The sequence below is a fragment of the Astyanax mexicanus genome, chromosome 11 (assembly GCF_023375975.1).
Source record: "Astyanax mexicanus isolate ESR-SI-001 chromosome 11, AstMex3_surface, whole genome shotgun sequence".
Taxonomy (NCBI): Eukaryota; Metazoa; Chordata; class Actinopteri; order Characiformes; family Acestrorhamphidae; genus Astyanax; species Astyanax mexicanus.
In genome coordinates, this window is record NC_064418.1 from 4,949,544 (window position 1) to 4,969,801 (window position 20,258).

At 38.6% G+C, this 20,258-nt stretch overlaps 1 protein-coding gene across 2 annotated transcripts in view; it reads right to left on the reverse strand.

The window, feature by feature from the left end:
- Nucleotides 1–20,258, reverse strand: part of tbc1d4 (TBC1 domain family, member 4) — a 54,356-nt gene that overhangs the window by 31,830 nt on the left and 2,268 nt on the right. For both annotated transcript variants that reach the window (XM_022680621.2, XM_022680619.2), the window contains exons 2-5: nt 5,399–5,986; nt 4,191–4,280; nt 2,859–2,963; nt 198–330 (exon numbers count right to left, since the gene is read on the reverse strand). In XM_022680621.2, coding sequence (XP_022536342.2) covers nt 198–330; nt 2,859–2,963; nt 4,191–4,280; nt 5,399–5,986 — 916 coding nt within the window. The remainder of the gene's footprint in view (nt 1–197; nt 331–2,858; nt 2,964–4,190; nt 4,281–5,398; nt 5,987–20,258) is intronic.

Below are 20,258 nucleotides of genomic sequence, written 5' to 3' on the forward strand. Positions count from 1 at the left end.
GCAAAACTTCAAGCAGTTCAGTTTGGTTTGATGGCTTGTGATCATCCATCTTCCTCTTGATTATATTCCAGAGATTTTTAATTTGATGAAATCAAAGAAACTCTTTTTTAGGTGGTCTCATTTTTTCCAGAGCTGTACATTGTATATCGAATATATGGTGTTTATAGAAGGTGTGTTCGTGGAGGTAGAATCTGTACCTTCAATCCTCTCGCAGAGCTTATGCAGGCTGTGCATGGGACAGGCCTCGCACAGTTTAACCTGCGTCTTGGAGCTCTGCAGAGCAGCAGCTGTGCTGAAGGCCTGCTTCAGGGTCAGCATCACCTCATCCACCTGAGAGGAAGAAGCACTTAATTTAAGACATACTGACAAAACACATCTACCTTAGTCTTTTCTCACCCCAAATGTGGTATATTAGCCAAGACATTTTGTTTTGCTTATAGGCTGTATTAACAGGGGCACTATACATACTATAAATACAATAAATAAATCTATTTATACTACTTATACTACTTTAAGATACATACAGTGCCCTCCATAATTATTGGCACCCCTGGTTAAGATGTGTTCTTTAGCTTCTCATAAATTGAGTTTTGTTCAAAATAATATAGGACCACGATGGAAAAAAAGAGTAAAATACAACCTTTAACTCAAGTGAATTTATTCAGTAGGAAAAAAATCCCACATTAAGAAATAATTATTTAACATCAAATCATGTGTGCCACAATTATTAGCACCCCTGATGTTAATACTTTGTACAACCCCCTTTTGCCAACCAAACAGCACCTAATCTTCTCCTGTAATGTTTCACAAGATGGGAGAATACAGAAAGAGGGATCTTTGACCATTCCTCTTTGCACATTCTCTCTAAATCATCCAACGACCTGGGTCCTCTCCTCTGCACTCTCCTCTTCAGCTCACCCCACAGGTTTTCAATGGGGTTGAGGTCTGGGGACTGAGATGGCCATGGGAGGAGCTTGATTCTGTGTGCGGTGAACCATTTCTGTGTAGATTTGGCCACATGTTTAGGGTCATTATCTTGCTGAAAGATCCAGTGACGACCCATCTTCAGCTTTCGGGCAGAAGCCACCAGATTTTGTTTTAAAATGTCCTGGTATTTTAGAGCATTCATGATGCCATGCACCCTAACAAGGTTCCCAGGGCCTTTAGAAGAGAAACAGGCCCACAGCATCACTGATCCCCCGCCGTATTTCACAGTGGGCATGAGGTGCTTTTCTGCATACTCAGCTCTTGTGTTACGCCAGACCCACTTAGAGCATTTGTTGCCAAAAAGCTCTATCTTTGTTTCATCTGACCAAAGCACACGGTCCCAGTTGAAGTCCCAGTACCGCTTAGCAAACTCCAAATGTTTGCGTTTATGATTGTGAGTGAGAAATGGTTTCTTCCGTGCATGCCTCCCAAACAGCTTGTTGGCATGTAGATAGCGCCTGATGGTTGTTTTGGAGACTTTGTGACCCCAAGAAGCTACCATTTGTTGCAATTCTGTAACAGTGAGCTTTGGAGAACTTTTTATTTCTCTTATCATCCTCCTCACTGTGCGTGGTGGCAAAATAAACTTGCGTCCTCGTCCAGGCTTGTTTACCACTGTTCCAGTTGTTTTAAACTTCTTAATAATTCCTCTGACAGTAGATATGGACAGGTGTAGGCGAGTAGCGATTTTCTTGTAGCCATTGCCTGACTTGTGAAGGTCAACACACATCTGCCTCACTTGAATGGTATGTTCCTTTGTCTTTCCCATGTTGAAGATAAATGGCCTCTGTGTCACGTCATATTTATACCCCAGGGAAACAGGAAGTTGTGAATTACTAATTAAATGTTCCTACATACTCTGATCAACTTCGTAAACTACTGTAGAAGTGACAGAAATACTTTTATTAAATTTATTTCCTAAGAATTGTTAGGGGTGCCAATAATTGTGGAACAGGTGATTTTATGAAGAATAATTATTTCTTAGTCAGGGATTTTATTTCCCCCTTAAAATTTACTTGAGTTAAAGGTTGGACTTTACTTTTTTTTCCCATCGTGGTCCTATATTATTTTGAACAAAACTCAATTTATGAGAAGCTAAAGAACACATCTTAACCAGGGGTGCCAATAATTATGGAGGGCACTGTATGTTTTTATTAGAGATGCATAAACACAGGGGGCGCTGAGTTGTCCAGTGGTATAAAGCAGCTTGCCATCAGCTGACAAAGCCCTGAGAGAGCAAACTTGGCCTTGCTCTCTCTGGGTGGGTACAGTAGATGGCGTGCTTTCCCGTCATCCCTCTTAGGGTGATGTTGATCAGCACAAGGCATCTGTGAGCTGATGTATCAGAACCGAGTCGCTGCGCATTCAGTCCAGCCACTGTTAATCCACCTTGATCTCAGATTGTTCATAAAAAATGCAGTTCAAAAAGTCAAACTTGAAAATTGATTGAAAATGCCGCTCACTCGGCTGGAAAACATGCTAGCTATGTATCCCTATCTTTTATCCAGCACCACAAATAAAACTGTCTTGGCAAATAAGAAACTGAGCTGAGAAGATTGTATCTGAATTTGTGCTGCTTTGATCTCATAATGTGAACGTGGTCTGTTTGGATTAGGATAATGATACACAATGACCCATTATTTAATGCCATCCATGTGTATCCATTCTGTCTGTGGACCCATGCTGTGTGCAGCCAGAAGTGTGTCAAAGATTATGCCATGTCACACCATGGGCAGGGCGCAGTCATTGTTCTCTCTGCACCAGATAATAAATAATGGATTAGTGGTGTGTCTGTGTGTTTGTCTGTGTTTGTGTGTTTGTGGTGTATGTGGAAGAATAGAAGGTGGTGCTGAGCTGAATGATTCTCTTACCAGAGACTCGCTGGCACACTGGAACACATAACACAAGTACTGGCTGGATCCAGACTCTACCGCCTCTCGACAGATGAAGCCGAAGTGGTCGGTTTGTTTCAGTCCCTGGGAGAAACAGGTGGCAACAAATTGAGACAAGAATTAGAATGCTAAAACATGCAGAAAAATAAATACTCAACAAAAAATAACATCATAACAAGGCCTGATTGAGCAATAGATATTAATGCATTTAAAGGTCTTGTTCCATTGTTTTCTACTCATTTTAAAATGTCTAGTATGCATAAATGCCATGTGAGCTGTTTTTTGTAAAAAATAAAAAAAGTGTTCCGGCGGTCCGGTAAAACGCTGCTTTAGTCCTGTGGAGCTAACAGCGGTGCAACACCAGCAAAAATACACATTTTTACACTAATAGTTAATTTACAACATGTGTAATGCTCTGCTAAGCGCAGTCTAGCCACTGACCTAGTCCTTGAGTCTCTGTAAAACAGCCAAATCCACCGGAGATCCTATTTAAACCTGTAGTTGCACACAGAGGTTGGTATTCCAGCTCCAGAAAGTAAGTTTTACACCTACCTATCTTTATTGTTCTTGGCAGGTGGTGTTCCATAGACAAATTCTAACCATTCGTTTCTTAGCTCTGAATTACTGGGCAAAGCATATAACACTGATGTGTTATTCGCACAAATAACACAGGAACGAACTGCCATGCTGTTCCTAGCGTGGTTAGCTAGAACCGTCTGTCCCAACCTTGGTCCCAAGCCGAGGTGGGCGGGGCCATTAATAATATTTCACGAGTTGACGTAGACACAGTGCTTTTCCTGATCGACTCGTTTTTCTGAATATTCGCTTTTCACATGCATTTGACAAGTTAAAAAGAAGCATTATCTAAACTGAAAGAAGCATGTAGACTGATACAGTATAACAATATTAGAGTACGTGACTCAAATATAGTTGTGCAGCTATTCACAGTTCTCACAAGCACTGTCCCGCCCACTTCACGATAGGGTAAAGTGACATGGGGCAGTTAGAATTGGACTAAACTGCCTCAGTGAAGAATTACAGCTATTTTTATCTAAATTGCTACACAGCTTTTCTTTAAAAAAGGCTCACAGCATAAAACAAACAAACGACCCAAACGACCCATACAATAACACTTATTATAAATGCAGTAAATTAAGCATGACAGCATATTAAAGCCAGAATAAACATCTCCCTCAACCCTGAAAATACACCAGCATAGGCTGAGAAAGTGCTTTGACATTGAACCTGAGACGGACGATAAGATCAACCTGCCAGTAAACAAAACCTTGGGACAAATCCCAGACCACAAACCTGAGAGCACGAGGAGATATCTTTAAAATTCTTCTCCAGCACCACCGTCTTACTGTCAGGGCTGATGAGGTTCACCTCAAAGCGTCCCACCTGAAACCAAAAGAGCCAAAAGTGACTTTTCATTCATCATGGACTTTTTGTTCATCATTCACACTTTATTTTTCATTCTTTTGTTTTATTTCAGTGCTTTTTTATTTGTAAAAGCAACTTTAGCAGCTTGAAAATCCAGCAGAAAAAAAACACATCAGCAATGGAGACCAAACAAAAGACTTCCCAGAACTGATTTAGGAGAATTTCAAGTGGGCTGCTCTTCAAGGAAAAAGAGCCTTGGGTGGCCACCTGAGTAACGATTCAGTGACTGTTTAGCTAAGATTTATGATAATTACTGAGAAACGTGATAATAACCAAGGCAGCATGAGGCTATAAAAGAAAGAGCACGTTTAAAACTGACAGCTTTTTTCACACAAGAAAAATTAAATGTGATGCAAGCTCAACAAAATTTACCGTACCTCACTAAGGGAGCAGATAATATACATAATAAGCATAATAAGAGTGTTAAGCTATATATTTAATTAAGTAAGAAGTTTAGTGGCCCAAACCCAAATGTAGACTACATGGTTGCAACAAAATGAACATTAAATGAAAAATACATTAATAAATAAATATTTGACAGCAGTGCATTTTTAAGATACAATGCCTTTTTAAGACAGCAATATAAGGAGTGCATGAATGCATGTCTTGTTTTCACATACGCTAATGAAAAATAAATAAATAAATGAAATTCTTCCCTGGCGAGCTTTTGTTACATTCCTCACATTGTCTCCCTCTCACTGTCGTGCTCGGCGGAAATTTTGTTTCCGCCCTTTCTCGTTTTTTCACTCGTTCTCAGGCTCCCTATCTCTTTATAAGGGCGTTTTTTCACAATCACGTCCCAATTCACTAGCTGGGGCAGTGGTTAGTGTCATGGTTATTTATTTATTTATTTATTTTTTCTTCTTGGGTTTACCTACTTTGAGATGAACTGTTCTGCAATTGGGTTCAACAACCCTCTGGGCTGGAGAGCTACTAGTCTATAGCACTCCGTCCCATTACACTTCTTTTTACCCCCAATCTCCACCCGCCCTGCTTGTGGCCCGCCATGTAATGACTTGGAAAATATCTGGTCCGCGGCCAAACTTATTGCCGACCCCTGTATTAAACACTCATACCTGGAAGAGCATGGTGCGGTTCTTGTCTGCGTCTGAGGGCTGGACGTTGTTGGGTGCGCTGGCGTGTCTCCTGCGAGTAGGTCCTTTGGCTCCCGCTTGTACCGATCTGCTCTGCATGCCGCCGGCCAAGCTGTTGCAGCGCGTGCGGAACTCCTGCTGCTCCTCGAAGCCAGAATCCTCCAGAATACACTCAGGGAAAGCTCCACGCAGGCTGCCCACGCTGGGGCTGCTGCCCAGCTTCCCATTACTCACTTTGGCCTGATCCCCAGCTTCTGCTTCTGCCTCTTCAATGAGCGAGGAACTCAGAGGGTCGTCCCCGACGATGAACTCCACCGTCTCAGAGGAGCCACGCTGGCCGTTCAGCAGACGCTGCCGCTTGCGCTCCACCTCGTGCTGCCGGAACTTGTCTATGCAGTCGTCGATGAGGGTGGAGGGGGCTTTTTTGTGAGCGACCATCACCTTGCCACAGTAAAGCACCTCGAACTTCTGGGAGTTGTAAAAAGGTTCTTCTCCTTCTTGCTTGGGTTTGCTGTCCTCCTTCAGTGCAGCTTTAGAGGCCTGCCTGATGCTGCTGATGACTTCAGGTACCTGCAGGAGAAAAAAAAAAGATCAGTCTTTAGTATTCAGACAACTTGCTAATAGGTTGCATTAATAGCCTAGGAATAAAAAAAAAATCAGGGTTTAATTTAGGTTTTAAATGAAGTTGGAAAGGTCGCAAAAAGAAGTGCCTTAATACTTCTTAAAAACAGCATATATAATGATCATAAAATGATCACAATAATAAAAAAAAAATGTGCATCTCACAAATGAAACCCTGAGTGCATTGAGTGCATTTATTGGTTGAGTGTTACTAGTACATACACGCAAAATCTTTTGCTACCTAGGAACTATATGTTCAATCTAAATTAAATTACATAATCAGACTGAACAGTTGGAATATTATCAAAATCTTGCAAACTGTGGGACAAGTTAGCTAACACAAATCCAGCAGATAAAAATATAAATAAATGATAAATAGAATCAGAACATACAGGTGCATCTTAAAAAATTAGAACACCATTGAAACGTTACTTTATTCCAGTAATTCAGTTCAAATTACTAAAACCAACTCCAAATCATCAATGACCATTAGTAAATTTTACATTTTATTTGTAAATCAAGGGAACAGAGTCTGGAGGAAGAGTGGAGAGACACACAGTCCAAACTGCTTGAGGTCTAGTGTGAAGTTTCCATCAATCAGTGATGGTGTTGATCCACTGTGTTTTATCAAGTCCAAAATCTTACAGCACTTCATGCTTCCCTCTGCTGACAACTTTTATTGAGATGCAGATTTCATTTTCCAGCAGGACTTGGCACACTGCCCACACTGATAAAAGTACCAATTGGTCTTAAATAGTAATATTCTAATATTCTGAGACACTGATCTGGGGGTTTTCATTGGCTGTAAGCCAAAATCATCAACAATAATATAATAAAATAAACGCTTAAAATAGATCACTCTGTGTTAACTACATCTATATAATATATGATTTTCACATTTTGAATTAAATTACTGAAATAAAGTAACTTTTCAATGATATTCTATTTTTTTTTAGATGCACCTGTACATTGGATGACTACAATAAAATGCTGAGACATTTACTTTAATAAAAGCCTGTTTCCATTTTTAAATTCTAGCCTTACCGAGAGTCATGAAACTGGAGTGAATAAAATATGATAGAGCATTAATGTCAACATTACACAGTCAAGACAGCCTTCAGATCATATCTGTCTAATAGAGAGATATTCTTTATTATCTCTATGAGCAAGTTAAAACTAATCTCAACAGACTTACGAAATAACAGTCCTGAAATACTGGTAAGGTGCCCTTTGTCTCTGAAGACTTGCTGGACGTGCTGTGCCCAATACTGGCACAAGCTTGCAATATTCAAATAAATCCCAGAGCAGGCAGCCAAGACATTCCTGGGTGCCAAAGTCAGATTTTCCCATAAAGAGTAAGTGCATCAGACTTGAATCACTTCAGTGAGGTGGCGTGAATAGCTAACTAGAATTAAAAACAGCACTACTGTCTTTCAATGGCCTGGAAAGTTCCTGTCACTTCACTCGAAGTCAAGTACATACAAGGCTCTGCAAACAAAATAAAACAGATTTACATTAGCAAGACAGCTCTTGCTGGGGGAAGACAAACAGTGCCTCGTGACAGAAGTAGGTCAGGCACCGGGGAGACTCAGAGGTGATATAAATAAGTGGTAGCCACATTAAATTGACACCAGAATAGCACTCGGCGTAGATACAGGTCCTGCAGTTTACACACTCATAAAAGTGTATGATGTCCAGTAAAGGGGAATAATATTAATCTAGTTTGATCTAATAAAGGGACTGTACATCAATAACTAATTAAAGCTGGAGCAAACAAAGCTAAGGGGGCAAAGTGCAATGCTTGTTGTTAACTAAAGGCTAAAATGTACGATACTCTACTGTATAAATACAGTTGTAAGAAAAAGTATGTGAACGCTTTGGGATTACTTGGATTTCTGCATAAATTGGTCATTAAATGTGTGCTGATCTTCATCTAAGTCACAACAATAGACAAACACAGTCTGCTTAAACTACTACTACAAAAAATATATGTTTGCATGGTTTTATGATTTTACAAACAGTACTGCACGAATGATGTTTACAAAAGAGAACCTGGGTGTTTCACAGCACTACTGGCAAAATATACTGTGGACAGTTGAAACCAAAACTGAGTTGTTTGGAAGGAACACAATGTTATTTATGCAGAAATCCAAGTAATCTCAAAGTGTCCGCATAATTTTTCCCGCAACAGTACATACATTGCATTTAACATTACACTGTGTTTGTTGCTAATGTTGAAGAATACAAGGAAAATATGAAATTAAATGTAGTTTTAAGCAAATATGCTTGTTTTTTAGCTCATCATATTGCTAAAATGATGCTATGAATTGTAATGTTAAATATACAAATATAAATCGTCAAATAAGTCACAGTTTAATTTACACCAAAGTTTAAATTAGCTCAATACGAGAAAAAATAAACCCTGTATCTGCACAAACAGATTCTAAAAGAATGAATACAAATTACAGACAGAATTCACTGTCTGTATCAGTGTCTGTATTTAATGTTGAGCATACATTAGTCTTAATACGCAAAGTAGTTTATATCACTGCTAATTGAACCAAATATTAATATTGATTTAAGGTCATATTGGGAGGGAAATTGGCGCTGTAGTCAGAGATCCATCAGTTTTGTCATTCTTGCTTGCTTAAAGGGGACATGAAACATTTCAGTTTGTACAAGTTTTCTAAGGTATTAAATATAATGGAATTTATTTGGGGGGATTTTTTTATATAAAATGTTTACACACTAAATTATAATATATTTATGTTTGTTACGTTTGAGCTAGGGCGCCGCCATATTGCCCGTGCAGCACTGGTGACGTCACGAGGTTGGTTGGTTTAAGCGTATTGTTTGTGGAGATTATGGATGAAGACGAAGCTGAACTAGGCTAACATGGAGCATTTGCTCAGAGATCTTTCCTGTATAAACCTGAGCAGAACTTTTCAGATGCTTTTCTGAGAGCGAGACGTTTTGGGAGTGTTTATTCTCTCTCTACGTGGAGCCGTGCAGAACCCTGCAGCGCGTCAAAAGCAGGTACTACCATCCAGTTAACCAGCTAGTTTATATTATACATTTAGCTATTTAACATGCAAAGTCCAGAGTTCATTAAGACTGAATGAAACGAACATGATTTAAGTGGATATTGAAACATCCAGGCGCTGTTTGGTTGATAAACCGTTCAGTTTAGAAGTTAGAATGCTTACTGGGTACTTAGCTTCATCTAGTTAGTGTTAGCAAGTTAGCTAGCGTTGGCTAGCTAGAATAAGATAGCTAGCTAAGTAGCTAACGCTAGCTATGTTATCTTTAAATTGCCATTTTATCTAGATTTTCGGTAACGGTACCTCTCGCTGCTCTGCTGGGTGGGCGTGTTGTTTGGCTGGTGCGGCTCACAGCTGCTGCTCTCATAGTAACGTTACCATCAGTCGGACGGTCTGTACATTCCAGCTGATCAGAGGAAAAATAAAAAACGGAGGAAAAAAGCCTCGGACTTCAGCTTATTTATCCGGCGCTAATGCTCCTGACTCAAACCCCTCTCCTTCACATAGTCCTGGTCTAGAAAGTGCTCGCCACTAACCCCTAGCGTTGCAGCTAACCGGAGGATTCTCACGCTTCAGCGCTGCGAGCCCCGCTGAAGGTATGAAAGTGAAAGTAAATATTTCTCATTCCTCACCCTATTAAAATTCACTACTCCCAGTATTACTACACACATGGGCAATACAAAAGTGCCCCCCCCCCGCTCTGCATTGAGTTTTGGTTTGGATTTTATGATCTATTGAGGAGCTAAATTACGGTATTCTCATAGATTATAGTAGTGAGGCGTGCGAGAACCAACCTCGTGACGTCACTTTCAGCGCTGGGACAAGATGGCGCTGCCCTTACTTAAAAAAAATGACATTTAGATTGCTTATTATTTTAATTCCGCTTCACTGACAACTGTTAAACTTATAAAATTTGTTAGAGTGAAAATACATCTTGTGAATTAAACTAAATACTTGAAGTGTTTCATGTCCCCTTTAAGGTCTTCACTTATAGACTACCACATGCTTTTTTTTTTTTTCAAATGACTGCATGCAATGAACAGTAACACTCTTACAATGATGGTTCTGGATGAACACATTATATTAAAGCCATAATATGGAACAGTTTCTGCTGATTTACAAAAAATAATGAATTCAAACAAATAAGCACTTCTGAGAAAAAAAATGTTTACATTTCAGTCTAGTTTCTGCAGTTTTCCTCTTCCTAGTAATCTGCATTTCTTTAAGTTTTGCCTCCAACTTAAATCTACTTTAACTCAATTAGCTGATTAAATACCTGTAGGTAATAACTTAATAACTGGATGGATCAGGAGGAGTGGATTACGGTTGGAGCTCAGGTCTGCAGGACGGTAGATCTCTGAGAGCAGGGTTGGTGACTAACGCTGTATGTTTATCAGTACACACCAAAATCCAGACTGAGCTGTTTCTGAATAAACACAAATCTCTGTGCTTTGGTACTAATCTATGATTGAGCCAATACTTCGTTAACTACGTTTAAATGAGAAGCATTGATTTGAAACCCACATGAATCAGCATGTGGTTGACCAGTGCTATACCTGACTTTTGCCAGTAAAATCAGATAATATCATTTAATATAATTATTTGTCTATTTGATCATGTTTTTTTTTTCATTTATATAATTATATAGCTATTAGAAAATCTCCATGGTGGATTTCCATCATATGATGAACATCAGAAGTCAAGGGAATGTACTTCTGAGCATTGTAAGCATGCTTTAATAAAAAATATTAAGGATAATATCAGTACTTAAAGACCACTGATCCAACTGTACATTTAACTACTTTTACTATTTTCATTAATTAGGTGGTGTGTGGCAAAAATAAAATAAAAATTACTGTATAGATACAGTAGAGAGTCTGAATCGGTCATTACTGATGTATTTCTTTCTTTTTTACCTTTTCGGCCAGCTAAATCAGTGTGTATTACACACACCACACTCTTTATACTGTTCATTTTAATATCAGAATTTTATTATATTGGCCAAAATTAAGAAATATATTGTGATAAAGGTTTTGGCCATATTGTGCAGCCCTACGCAGCATTTGATTCATTATCTTAACTTCAGCCTAATTTAATTATCCACATTATATTATGTTAGCCAGTCATATGAATCTGTGGAATAATGAGACGGACAGCAAGCAGGTATTTATGTTTAAAATAAGCTTCTATTGCCGTGTCTTTTTTTAGGCTAGTATCAGGCTAGTGAACTCTTATTCCAAAATATATTTAAAAAAATATATTTCTTTTTTTATATACATTTTTTATTATTTGTTTCCCACTTTTCTACCCAATTTAGCTGTGCTGATTATGATTATGACACCACACTAGGGATGCCCCAGAACCAGGAGGGTGTAGACTAGCACATGCCTCCTCTGATACATGTGAAGTCAGACTCCACCTCTTTTTGAATTATTGCTGATGCTCGGTTCCGATACATCAGCTCACAGATGCCTTGTGCTGATCACCATCACCCTTTGGAGTAATGAGGGAAAAGAGCACCATCTACCTACCCAGAGAGAGAGCAAGACCGATTGTGCTCTCGGACTCCGGCAGCTGAAGGCCAGCTGCATGCCCGGTATTCGAACCAGCAATATCATGATTAAATAATAGATTTCTATTCATTCAAACAAAAAAAAAGGCCTCGATTGCACAACTGCACAACTGCAGGTCTCCAAACGATGATCACGTCAATTCGTCGACATCCAATGGGCGCACACAAAGACACAAAGTACAGTCAAACTGCTACAGCAACTGAGCAGCACCTGGAGATCAAAACACAAAGCTCCAGTTGACACCAAGGTCAAATGGATTACTTGTTCAAGGCAGCAATACGGAGAAAACCAAACATAACTCCACGCTGCGCACACTCTCATATCACTGCTGAAGCTGATAAGCTGCGCTAGACAAAAGTATTTATGTTCATAAAGGGCTGTTCAGCTTTATAGGTAAAGGATCTCATCTGCAGTGTGTAAACAGCGTATTATCGCTTTCAGTAGCACAAGCTGGGGAACCATGACAACCTCTAGATCTGTAGAACCATATCCACAAATTAACCACCAACCACATCCGCAAAGCGTAATTCATCAAGAGTTTCTGAAATCAATGCATTCAGGGGTTTCACAATGAAACTGAAACACCGGTCATTTTAATGTGGGAGGTTTCATGGCTAAATTGGAGCAGCCTGGTGGCCAATCTTCATTAATTGCACATTATTGCACCATTAAGAGCAGAGTGTGAAGGTTTAGATTCAATTAGCAGGGTAAGAGCACAGTTCTGCTCTAAATATATTGCAATGCACACAACATTATGGGTGACATATCAGAGTCCAAAAGAGGACAAACTGTTGGAGCACGTCTTGCTGGCGCATCTGTGATCAAGACAGCAAATCTTTGTGATGTATTAAGAGCCACGGTATCCAGGGTAATGTCAGCATACCACCAAGAAGACCGACCACATCCAACAGGATTAACTGTGGACGCTGTAAGAGGAAGCTGTCTGAAAGGGACGTTCGGGTGCTAACCCGGATTGTATCCAAAAAACATAAAACCACGGCTGAACCCAAATCACGGCAGAATTGAATGTGCACCTCAACTCTCCTGTTTCCACCAGAACTGTCCGTCACCACAATAAATTATTGTGGAATAAAAACAGGTGTTTCAGTTTTATTGTCCAACCCCTGTATATTTATTACAGCATCTCAAACTATATTAAAATAGATCATTATAGTTTTTGACCCCAACTACTTTTTACTTGTTTATTTTCTAGGTATTAGAAAAGAGACAATACACACGTCATTCTTAGATAAGCTTTAATCAGAGAACGTCTATGAAGAAGAACCAGCAAACCAAATCAGATACAAAAGCTTCCTCAAGGTCAGAACTAAAAATAAAGCAAACACTATCTGACATGCCTCGAAAAGTGGCTGACATGTGGAAGCAAGAGAAAGGGTGCGGCAGCTTGTTTTTAACTGATAGTTGGCTCTTTTCCAAAGACTACATGAAGGTTTCCAGCAAATCTCTGACAAGACAGATGACTGACAAAAACGGCTGCATGCAACCCTTCTGAATTATCAGCAGCCAACAGATTTCAAGGGGTAAACTGGATTAACATCTCTCTCTTTACTTACCCTGGATGCAAAGTGAAAAAACAAACTACAGAGCTGCAGTAGTCTACAGTCAGTCATAAACAATGTGCCTTACTGGTATTAAAAAGGTCTATTCCAGCATATTATGGCATATTATGATTGAAACTGAGTATCAGATATTTCAGACTAGGTAAGATTTCCTTGATTTTTTATCTTTCTAAAGAAGTAAAATTACAGCTTAAAACTCACTGCAGTGCTGCATTGAGGTGTAATAGGAGGAATAGCGGTGCTCTCATGTCTGTGCCGGAGCTCCTCTGAGCTCAAACCGGACTCTGTAAGTTTTCCGAGGCGGCCGCGACCAACGCTCGCTAGAACTGCGACCTGCTTTCCGACCTTCAGTTCTAACAGTTCTACAAGGACTACTGGTTCATTCTTTACAAACTAACATACAGACACTCTGGCAGAAGCTGGAAAGAGACCGCATATGTCTGTGAAAGCCAGAAAACGAGAAAGAGAAGCTAATCCGCATGAAACATTTATTACACTCTACAACTGTAGGGGGAGCCCACGAGCACAAAATCTCAATCCTACCTAGTGGAGCTTTAATTAACAATTATTTTACTGTTATATTTAGCTCTGTTAAATAATATATTTTTTTTGATGACATGATCGAATTGCAACCGTCTAGGATATTAAAAATGTTGAGTTTAAAAAAAAATACTTTTACACTGTAGTTTAATATTATTATTTTTTTCTGTAAAGAAAGACAAAAAATACAATTTAAAAATACAAATAAAATTTGTGTATCGTCACTGACTGTGTGTTCTGACTTCGGACAAAAAAATTCATGCATTTTGGTGCATCCTTATAAATTACAGTTTGGTGTAAAAATGAATTACACCCCACCAATTCTCATATAGTCTTCAATGCTTTAATCTGACCTAAATAAGTAAATTAATTTGAGTCTATATTTTATACTATGGGCAGATAATCAAGCACCACTGCTTGCCTGCAACAATTTTAGTAATACATTGCATTAATGCATTAATCTCTAGCTATTATCTGATAGACTGTGCAGGAATATCTTGATTTAATCTTGATTTTATAGATATTTAAAATTTTGTAGATGCAACCAATCAGCCAAAACATGTTTTGTTTGATATCTTAAGTTCTTCAGATTCTTCTGGTCAAAACAGGAGCAGCTAAGCTAACTATGCTTAGAACTACTGTACTTAGACTGCCACTAATAATATATCTGTAAATACATGTTCAGAATAGTTAAAAACACAGCTAAGTGATTTAGTTAAGACACAATATGACTCATTTTAGTCTAAATAAAAAAAAAACATCTACACAAAGCTGAATGGTTTCATTAGCTTTGCTAATTAAATAAGGTATAACTGATAAGGTATTTTTTCCAAAGTGCTTATGCTGTTTGCAAAGATTTTGATTTTATCTTTAAAGCAAATCAATATAAATTGTGGCGTGCATTTACTAAGATAAGTTTGGTGACAGCCCAATGTTTATTAGCCATGCAACATTAGCCATGCAACCCCCAACTGTAAACTAAAACAGCACACACCAAATACCAAACATGTTTTGGCATTAGATCATATTAATGTGACTCTTCTCTAAACTAATACTAAATTTATCCCAAAGAAGCCGAGAGTTTAGGAACTGCTTCCTGCATTAAAACAAATCCCAGTATGGTGATAAAATATCTGTCACCATCTCTGTGAGCTTTAGCAGCTGATGTTTGCTAACTAGAGCGAGGTTCAGAAGTTAATTTCATGTCAGTTCCCTATTGTGGTCTGCGTCTCAGGTTTCTGGGCTTGGTGCAGATCCCAAACACATTGCGGACAGCCTGAAATCCATGCTAAGGGTCATCGTCCAGACATGACTCAGACTGGCACAAAACACAGCCTTTGTGGTCTATTTTTACAGACTGTAGGAAAAATAGCTTTATTCTGAAAGGATGGGTGAAGCTGGGTATATCACACCCTGAAAAAGCACTTTTAATCAGCATTATTTCATTTAGTTCTTTATTTTGCTGTAAATAACTTATCTTAAATCATTTTCTTTTGAATTAATCATTCACTTTTTACCATTTTATGTTTTAATGCTTTTTTATTTGATTTAGTTTTTATGTCTTTGCATTTGGCCTGAACAATATATATATTTTTTTTAGCATCGCCATCGCCATGTGCACATGCGCAACAGTCACATCGCAGGACGAGCAATGTCACTTAAGGTCAATTAAATCAAACACATCATGTTGCAATTTTTTGATTCTTGACACAAGAAGTAGGTAGATGCACAGCTCTGTCTCTGTGTCTGTGTAAGTGACAAGCTGCTGCTGCCCGGGAAGGCTGTGCGCCTCAGTCCAGCACAGTTTTGCAGTGCAGATATTTCCAGTTACAGCAGAATTCACACTTTTAATCCCAGAAAAAAACAAACAATCTTATTTACCTTTTAAAAAGTCATTTAAATGCCTGATTAAAGGGACGATTACTGTTGTTTCGTGGTTTTCCTCAGGTTTTGAGCACTTCTACGTGACTCAGCTCTTGATCGGTCTGGACGCGAGACATTTGCAATGTCAATTTTTTTTTTTACATCCAATATCATGCAGCACTATTTTGCATTTCTTTCTTGTTTATGTAAAGCACTTTAAATTGCTACAGTTATTAAAAGATTATATGCAGATAATCTTGCCTTGCCTTGTTTAGGTATATTCTAACTTTTTGTTTAGACAATGTATTGCCTCAAAAATAATTATGATAGACAATATTGTGATTTTAAGACCGTTTTATGCCAGTAATGTTTGATTTAATGATAATAAAACAGCATAATAATGTCATTTATAAAGAGAAATACACTTTTTGTGATTAAGAATATTCTGACATTGCACCAGTTAAAGATTTCTTTATTCCATTCTAGATTTAGATATTTTTTACTCTTATCTTTATGTTTCAAATCAATTTTAAGCCTAAAATTTGTGATTTATTGAATCATGTGCATTATTCTCAGATTAAATAATTAGCCTTTTATTAGGATTATTTATGTTGGAGCCCTTGTTTTTTGTAATCACTCAGCTACACTCAGTATACAGCAGCATATTATGGTCTATATTGTGCGGCTCTGGCATTTTCCACCCCATTCCAAGAAATGCCCTGTTGACTCCTGCACTTTCTGCATTACGATATAATAGCAGAGTTTGCCTCCAGCACTGACTCATCTTAAATCCTCCTAAATGAATTAGGAAAAGGGAGCTGAAGGACTCGCAAACATTTAAGATATTTCCCAAGTCAAGAACTGCATTCTTCTTCTTCTTCGAGAGCAGCAGAGAGTTTAGTCACTGCGGGAAAACAAATACAGCCTTTTTAATGATTTGATGCTTATCGTTCTATTTTAATCAGTTCAGGTTGTATAACTGAATGCACACAGGGCAAAACAGTAAAACTGCTTTCCATCTAATAACCGCTCTGGAGGGATGTGATTTCAGTAGAGTTTTTTTTTTTTTACATAAAGTAAACAATGAGTTCCTTCAGAGCAGTTTTATGAGAGCAGTCAGCCTAAACTGCAGCATGATCCTTGTTTTTTTAGTGATACAAGTAAAGGAAGCCTGCAACTCTGTATGTATTACATCTAAGAAATGTATTAAGAGAGAGATTATTATGTTTAATCATAATCAACAAGGTACCAGATTGTATCTTTTTATTATCATCATCATCATCATAATCAGGGGGACTTCTGTGAAAAATATTTCACACTTCTAGTCAGTGATAAAACTCTTGCATCTGGACTACTAGGAGGACTAACATGACATCATGTTCAGTAGCTCCTCCATTTCCACTCACTGTTGTGTTTTTAACATGGATCTCAGTGGAAACGCACGGCCAAAGTGTAACTAGGGTGCGTGGCAGTGGACAAAAATTTTATTAAACACTTTTATTTTATTAAACATTAGGTGACTAAAATTACCTGAGGACCACGGAGTTCATAGAAAACGGTAGATAATTCAGGCATTTTCTCAGAAAACGTCTGAGAAAAACACAAACATACATGGTTGTTTTGGATGGGAATAAAATCACAGAGGACCCCCATAAAAAAAACAATTACCCAAGAACCCCCTGAGAAACTAATCCTGTCCAGATAGGGCTCCGAACTGATGAAAAATGAAAAATCTACACTAGACTAGAGCCAACTAGCACAGACTGGGAATCAAGTTTAAAACAATGGGGAAAACTGATTGGTGTAACGATGGCTTAAGCTTAATCTTACCTTCTTATAATACAGCACTTTTTTTTTTACTGTTGGATTTAGACACTGGAAACAGAAAGACAGTTTTAGGAAAGTAAGAAGCTGAAAAAATTGGCTGATTTGTAATTAAACATATGGATATGGGAAGAGCCATCAGTTCATTTCATACTGCAACCAGCCAGCGGAGGCTCTAGACCTGTGTACATGTTCTTCCACAGCCTATAGCACTGATCTGAACACAAGGCACAGTTTTAGCCTACTTATTCTTGCTGTATTAAATAAATACTGTATATCCTCCCTCCCCCCCACCCAGTGGACTCAATGAGTAGACTCTAAGAGTGGACTCAATGTGGAGTTCAGTAGTAGTTCTGAGTGTGGAGAGTGAGACGTGGGTGAGGAGAAATTCCTCATGGTCCATCTGGCACGTGTTGCTCTCCAGCCAGTTTTTCTTGCATAACCACGCAGCCATGAGGTGCTCAAGTTGCCTTTTTGAGTGCTGCGTGCACTTTTGCCACGCTTCACTCAAGAAACAGAGCCTCGCCCTCACTCACGTTCACACACCAATCAACTTCAGGATCCTTCAGACACACCAGCCATGTGCTCGGCAGGGCCTTGCTCAACAGAACCTGTGGTTTGTCCTTGAAGTCTGCAACCTAAAACTAGTTATTAATGTCTTGCAAGTCAGAAAGTGTTCACAGCTTACAAAGAGAAGCATTAGTGGAATTACCTGTTTATGAAGTGTTGCTGTTACTAGCTTTAAAAGAGAATGTCTATTGCCTCTGAAAAAGCTTAAGAGACCACTTCAGTTTCTGAATCAGTTTCTCTGATTTTGCTATTTATAGGTTTATATGTTTTAGTAAAATGAACATTGTTGTTTTATTCTATAAACTACAGACAACATTTCTCCCAAATTCCAAATAAGAATATTGTCATTTAGAGCATTTATTTGCAGAAAATGAGAAATGGCTGAAATAACAAAAAAAAAGATGCAGAGCTTTCAGACCTCAAATAATGCAAAGAAAACAAGTTCATATTCATAAAAGAGTTAAGAGTTTAGAAATATCCCAGGATTTTAAGTACAGTTTTCATGCATCTTGGCATGTTCTCCTCCACCAGTCTTACACACTGCTTTTGAATAACTTTATGCCTTTACTCCTGGTGCAAACATTCAAGCAGTTCAGCTTGGTTTGATGGCTTGTGGTCATCTATCTTCCTCTTAATTATATTCCAGAGGTTTTTAATTTGGTAAAATTAAGGAAAAACATCGTTTTTAAATGGTCTCTTAATTTTTTCCAGCACTGTATATATAGTATATGGGTCAATGACACATACGGATTTTCAACAAGTCAAATTGTTGAATAGAAAATGTAGGCAACACATCATTAAATCTCTATCATCTATATTTAATAAGGGCTTTGTATCAAACCCAGGAAGCAATGCTTGTGTGAGGAACATAAGGAAGTCTTTACAAGCTGTGTTCTCAAACAAAACCATGTGGATACAGTCATTTGCATAAAGCTACACTATGTGGCTGGGCAGCATGATTTCTGCACAGTGTTAGGGAATCCAGGTTTGTCCACAAACTGTATAAATGCACTTTATACGGAACTGAACACAGAACACAATAACTGGAAACGGTTAAACCGCATGGGTTTAAACCCGAAGCCAGATCATAAAAGTATATTTGCAGCACAGGAAATGAGGTTAAACCTGAGAGTACTAAACTAACAGAACGGCCTTTTGCTTGCAAATGTTATGGAGATCTGTTCGTGCCTCGAGACATGAAATCTTCTGCAGAGCTGCACATTACAGCCCTGCATGGACTATGAAAAATCCATACAGAGGATCACGGCAGACGGCATGACGTCATGTGTTACATTATGGTAGCCCTATAATCAATTAGTCTGGATATGTGCACCAGCTCAGCATGACAGAGGCAGACACTTCTGCTCCTCTTCATACTGACACAGGGCAGGCTTAAATAAAAAATGTAAATATAATAAATCCTTATGTTTGGGCTTATTGTTTGACACCATATCCTGAGTTTAAGTGTGTGTGTGTGCGCGCATGTGCAAGTGGTTAGCAGGGTTGATGACCTGTGAATTACATGTGAAACATTCACCACTTCTTAGCTCATGGGACAGCCCCATATATCTGCATGATGATTGTGAAAGAAGCCAGATTGTGGTCAACTGTGGTACAGTATGTTATTTATTTTTTTGGAAAAAAGTAAATGAATGATCTAATTAACCAACCCTTCCTGAGATAAGTGGATCACAAATCAAAGGGCAAGAAAGGAACCCACAAAGCTGGACATGCAGCTGGACAAGCTGAGAAATCTGGTAGGGGGGGGGTGTGGGGGATTCCCGGAGATTTTGTTTATGTAATGAATGCTGGACATTGTAGTGAAATGGACAATGTTTATTCCAATAAATGATGCACATACAGTAAGCTACCGCTACTGCCCCACAGAGTATTACATAACATGATAAATATCATGTCAGATGCAAGTTTTAGAAAGAAGTCTACTGAAGAAGTCAGGGACAATGTATGTATTACAGCTGTTGAACAACTAGCACTGGTCTCCTGCACTGCCATAATTTCTGATTGTTTTCATAAGCTGAGCGAAAATTACTTCTAAAATGAACCCATTCATGGGTATGCATTCTTTATTTATATACGCTCATTGAAAGCCCAGATTGCTGCAAAACTCAGCACACAGTTATGTTTCAAGCCAGATATGCTAATAATTACTGATGTGTTCTGATTTCACACTGGGTCTTGACACAAGAGGGTGTAAAATGCTTCTTCCCTC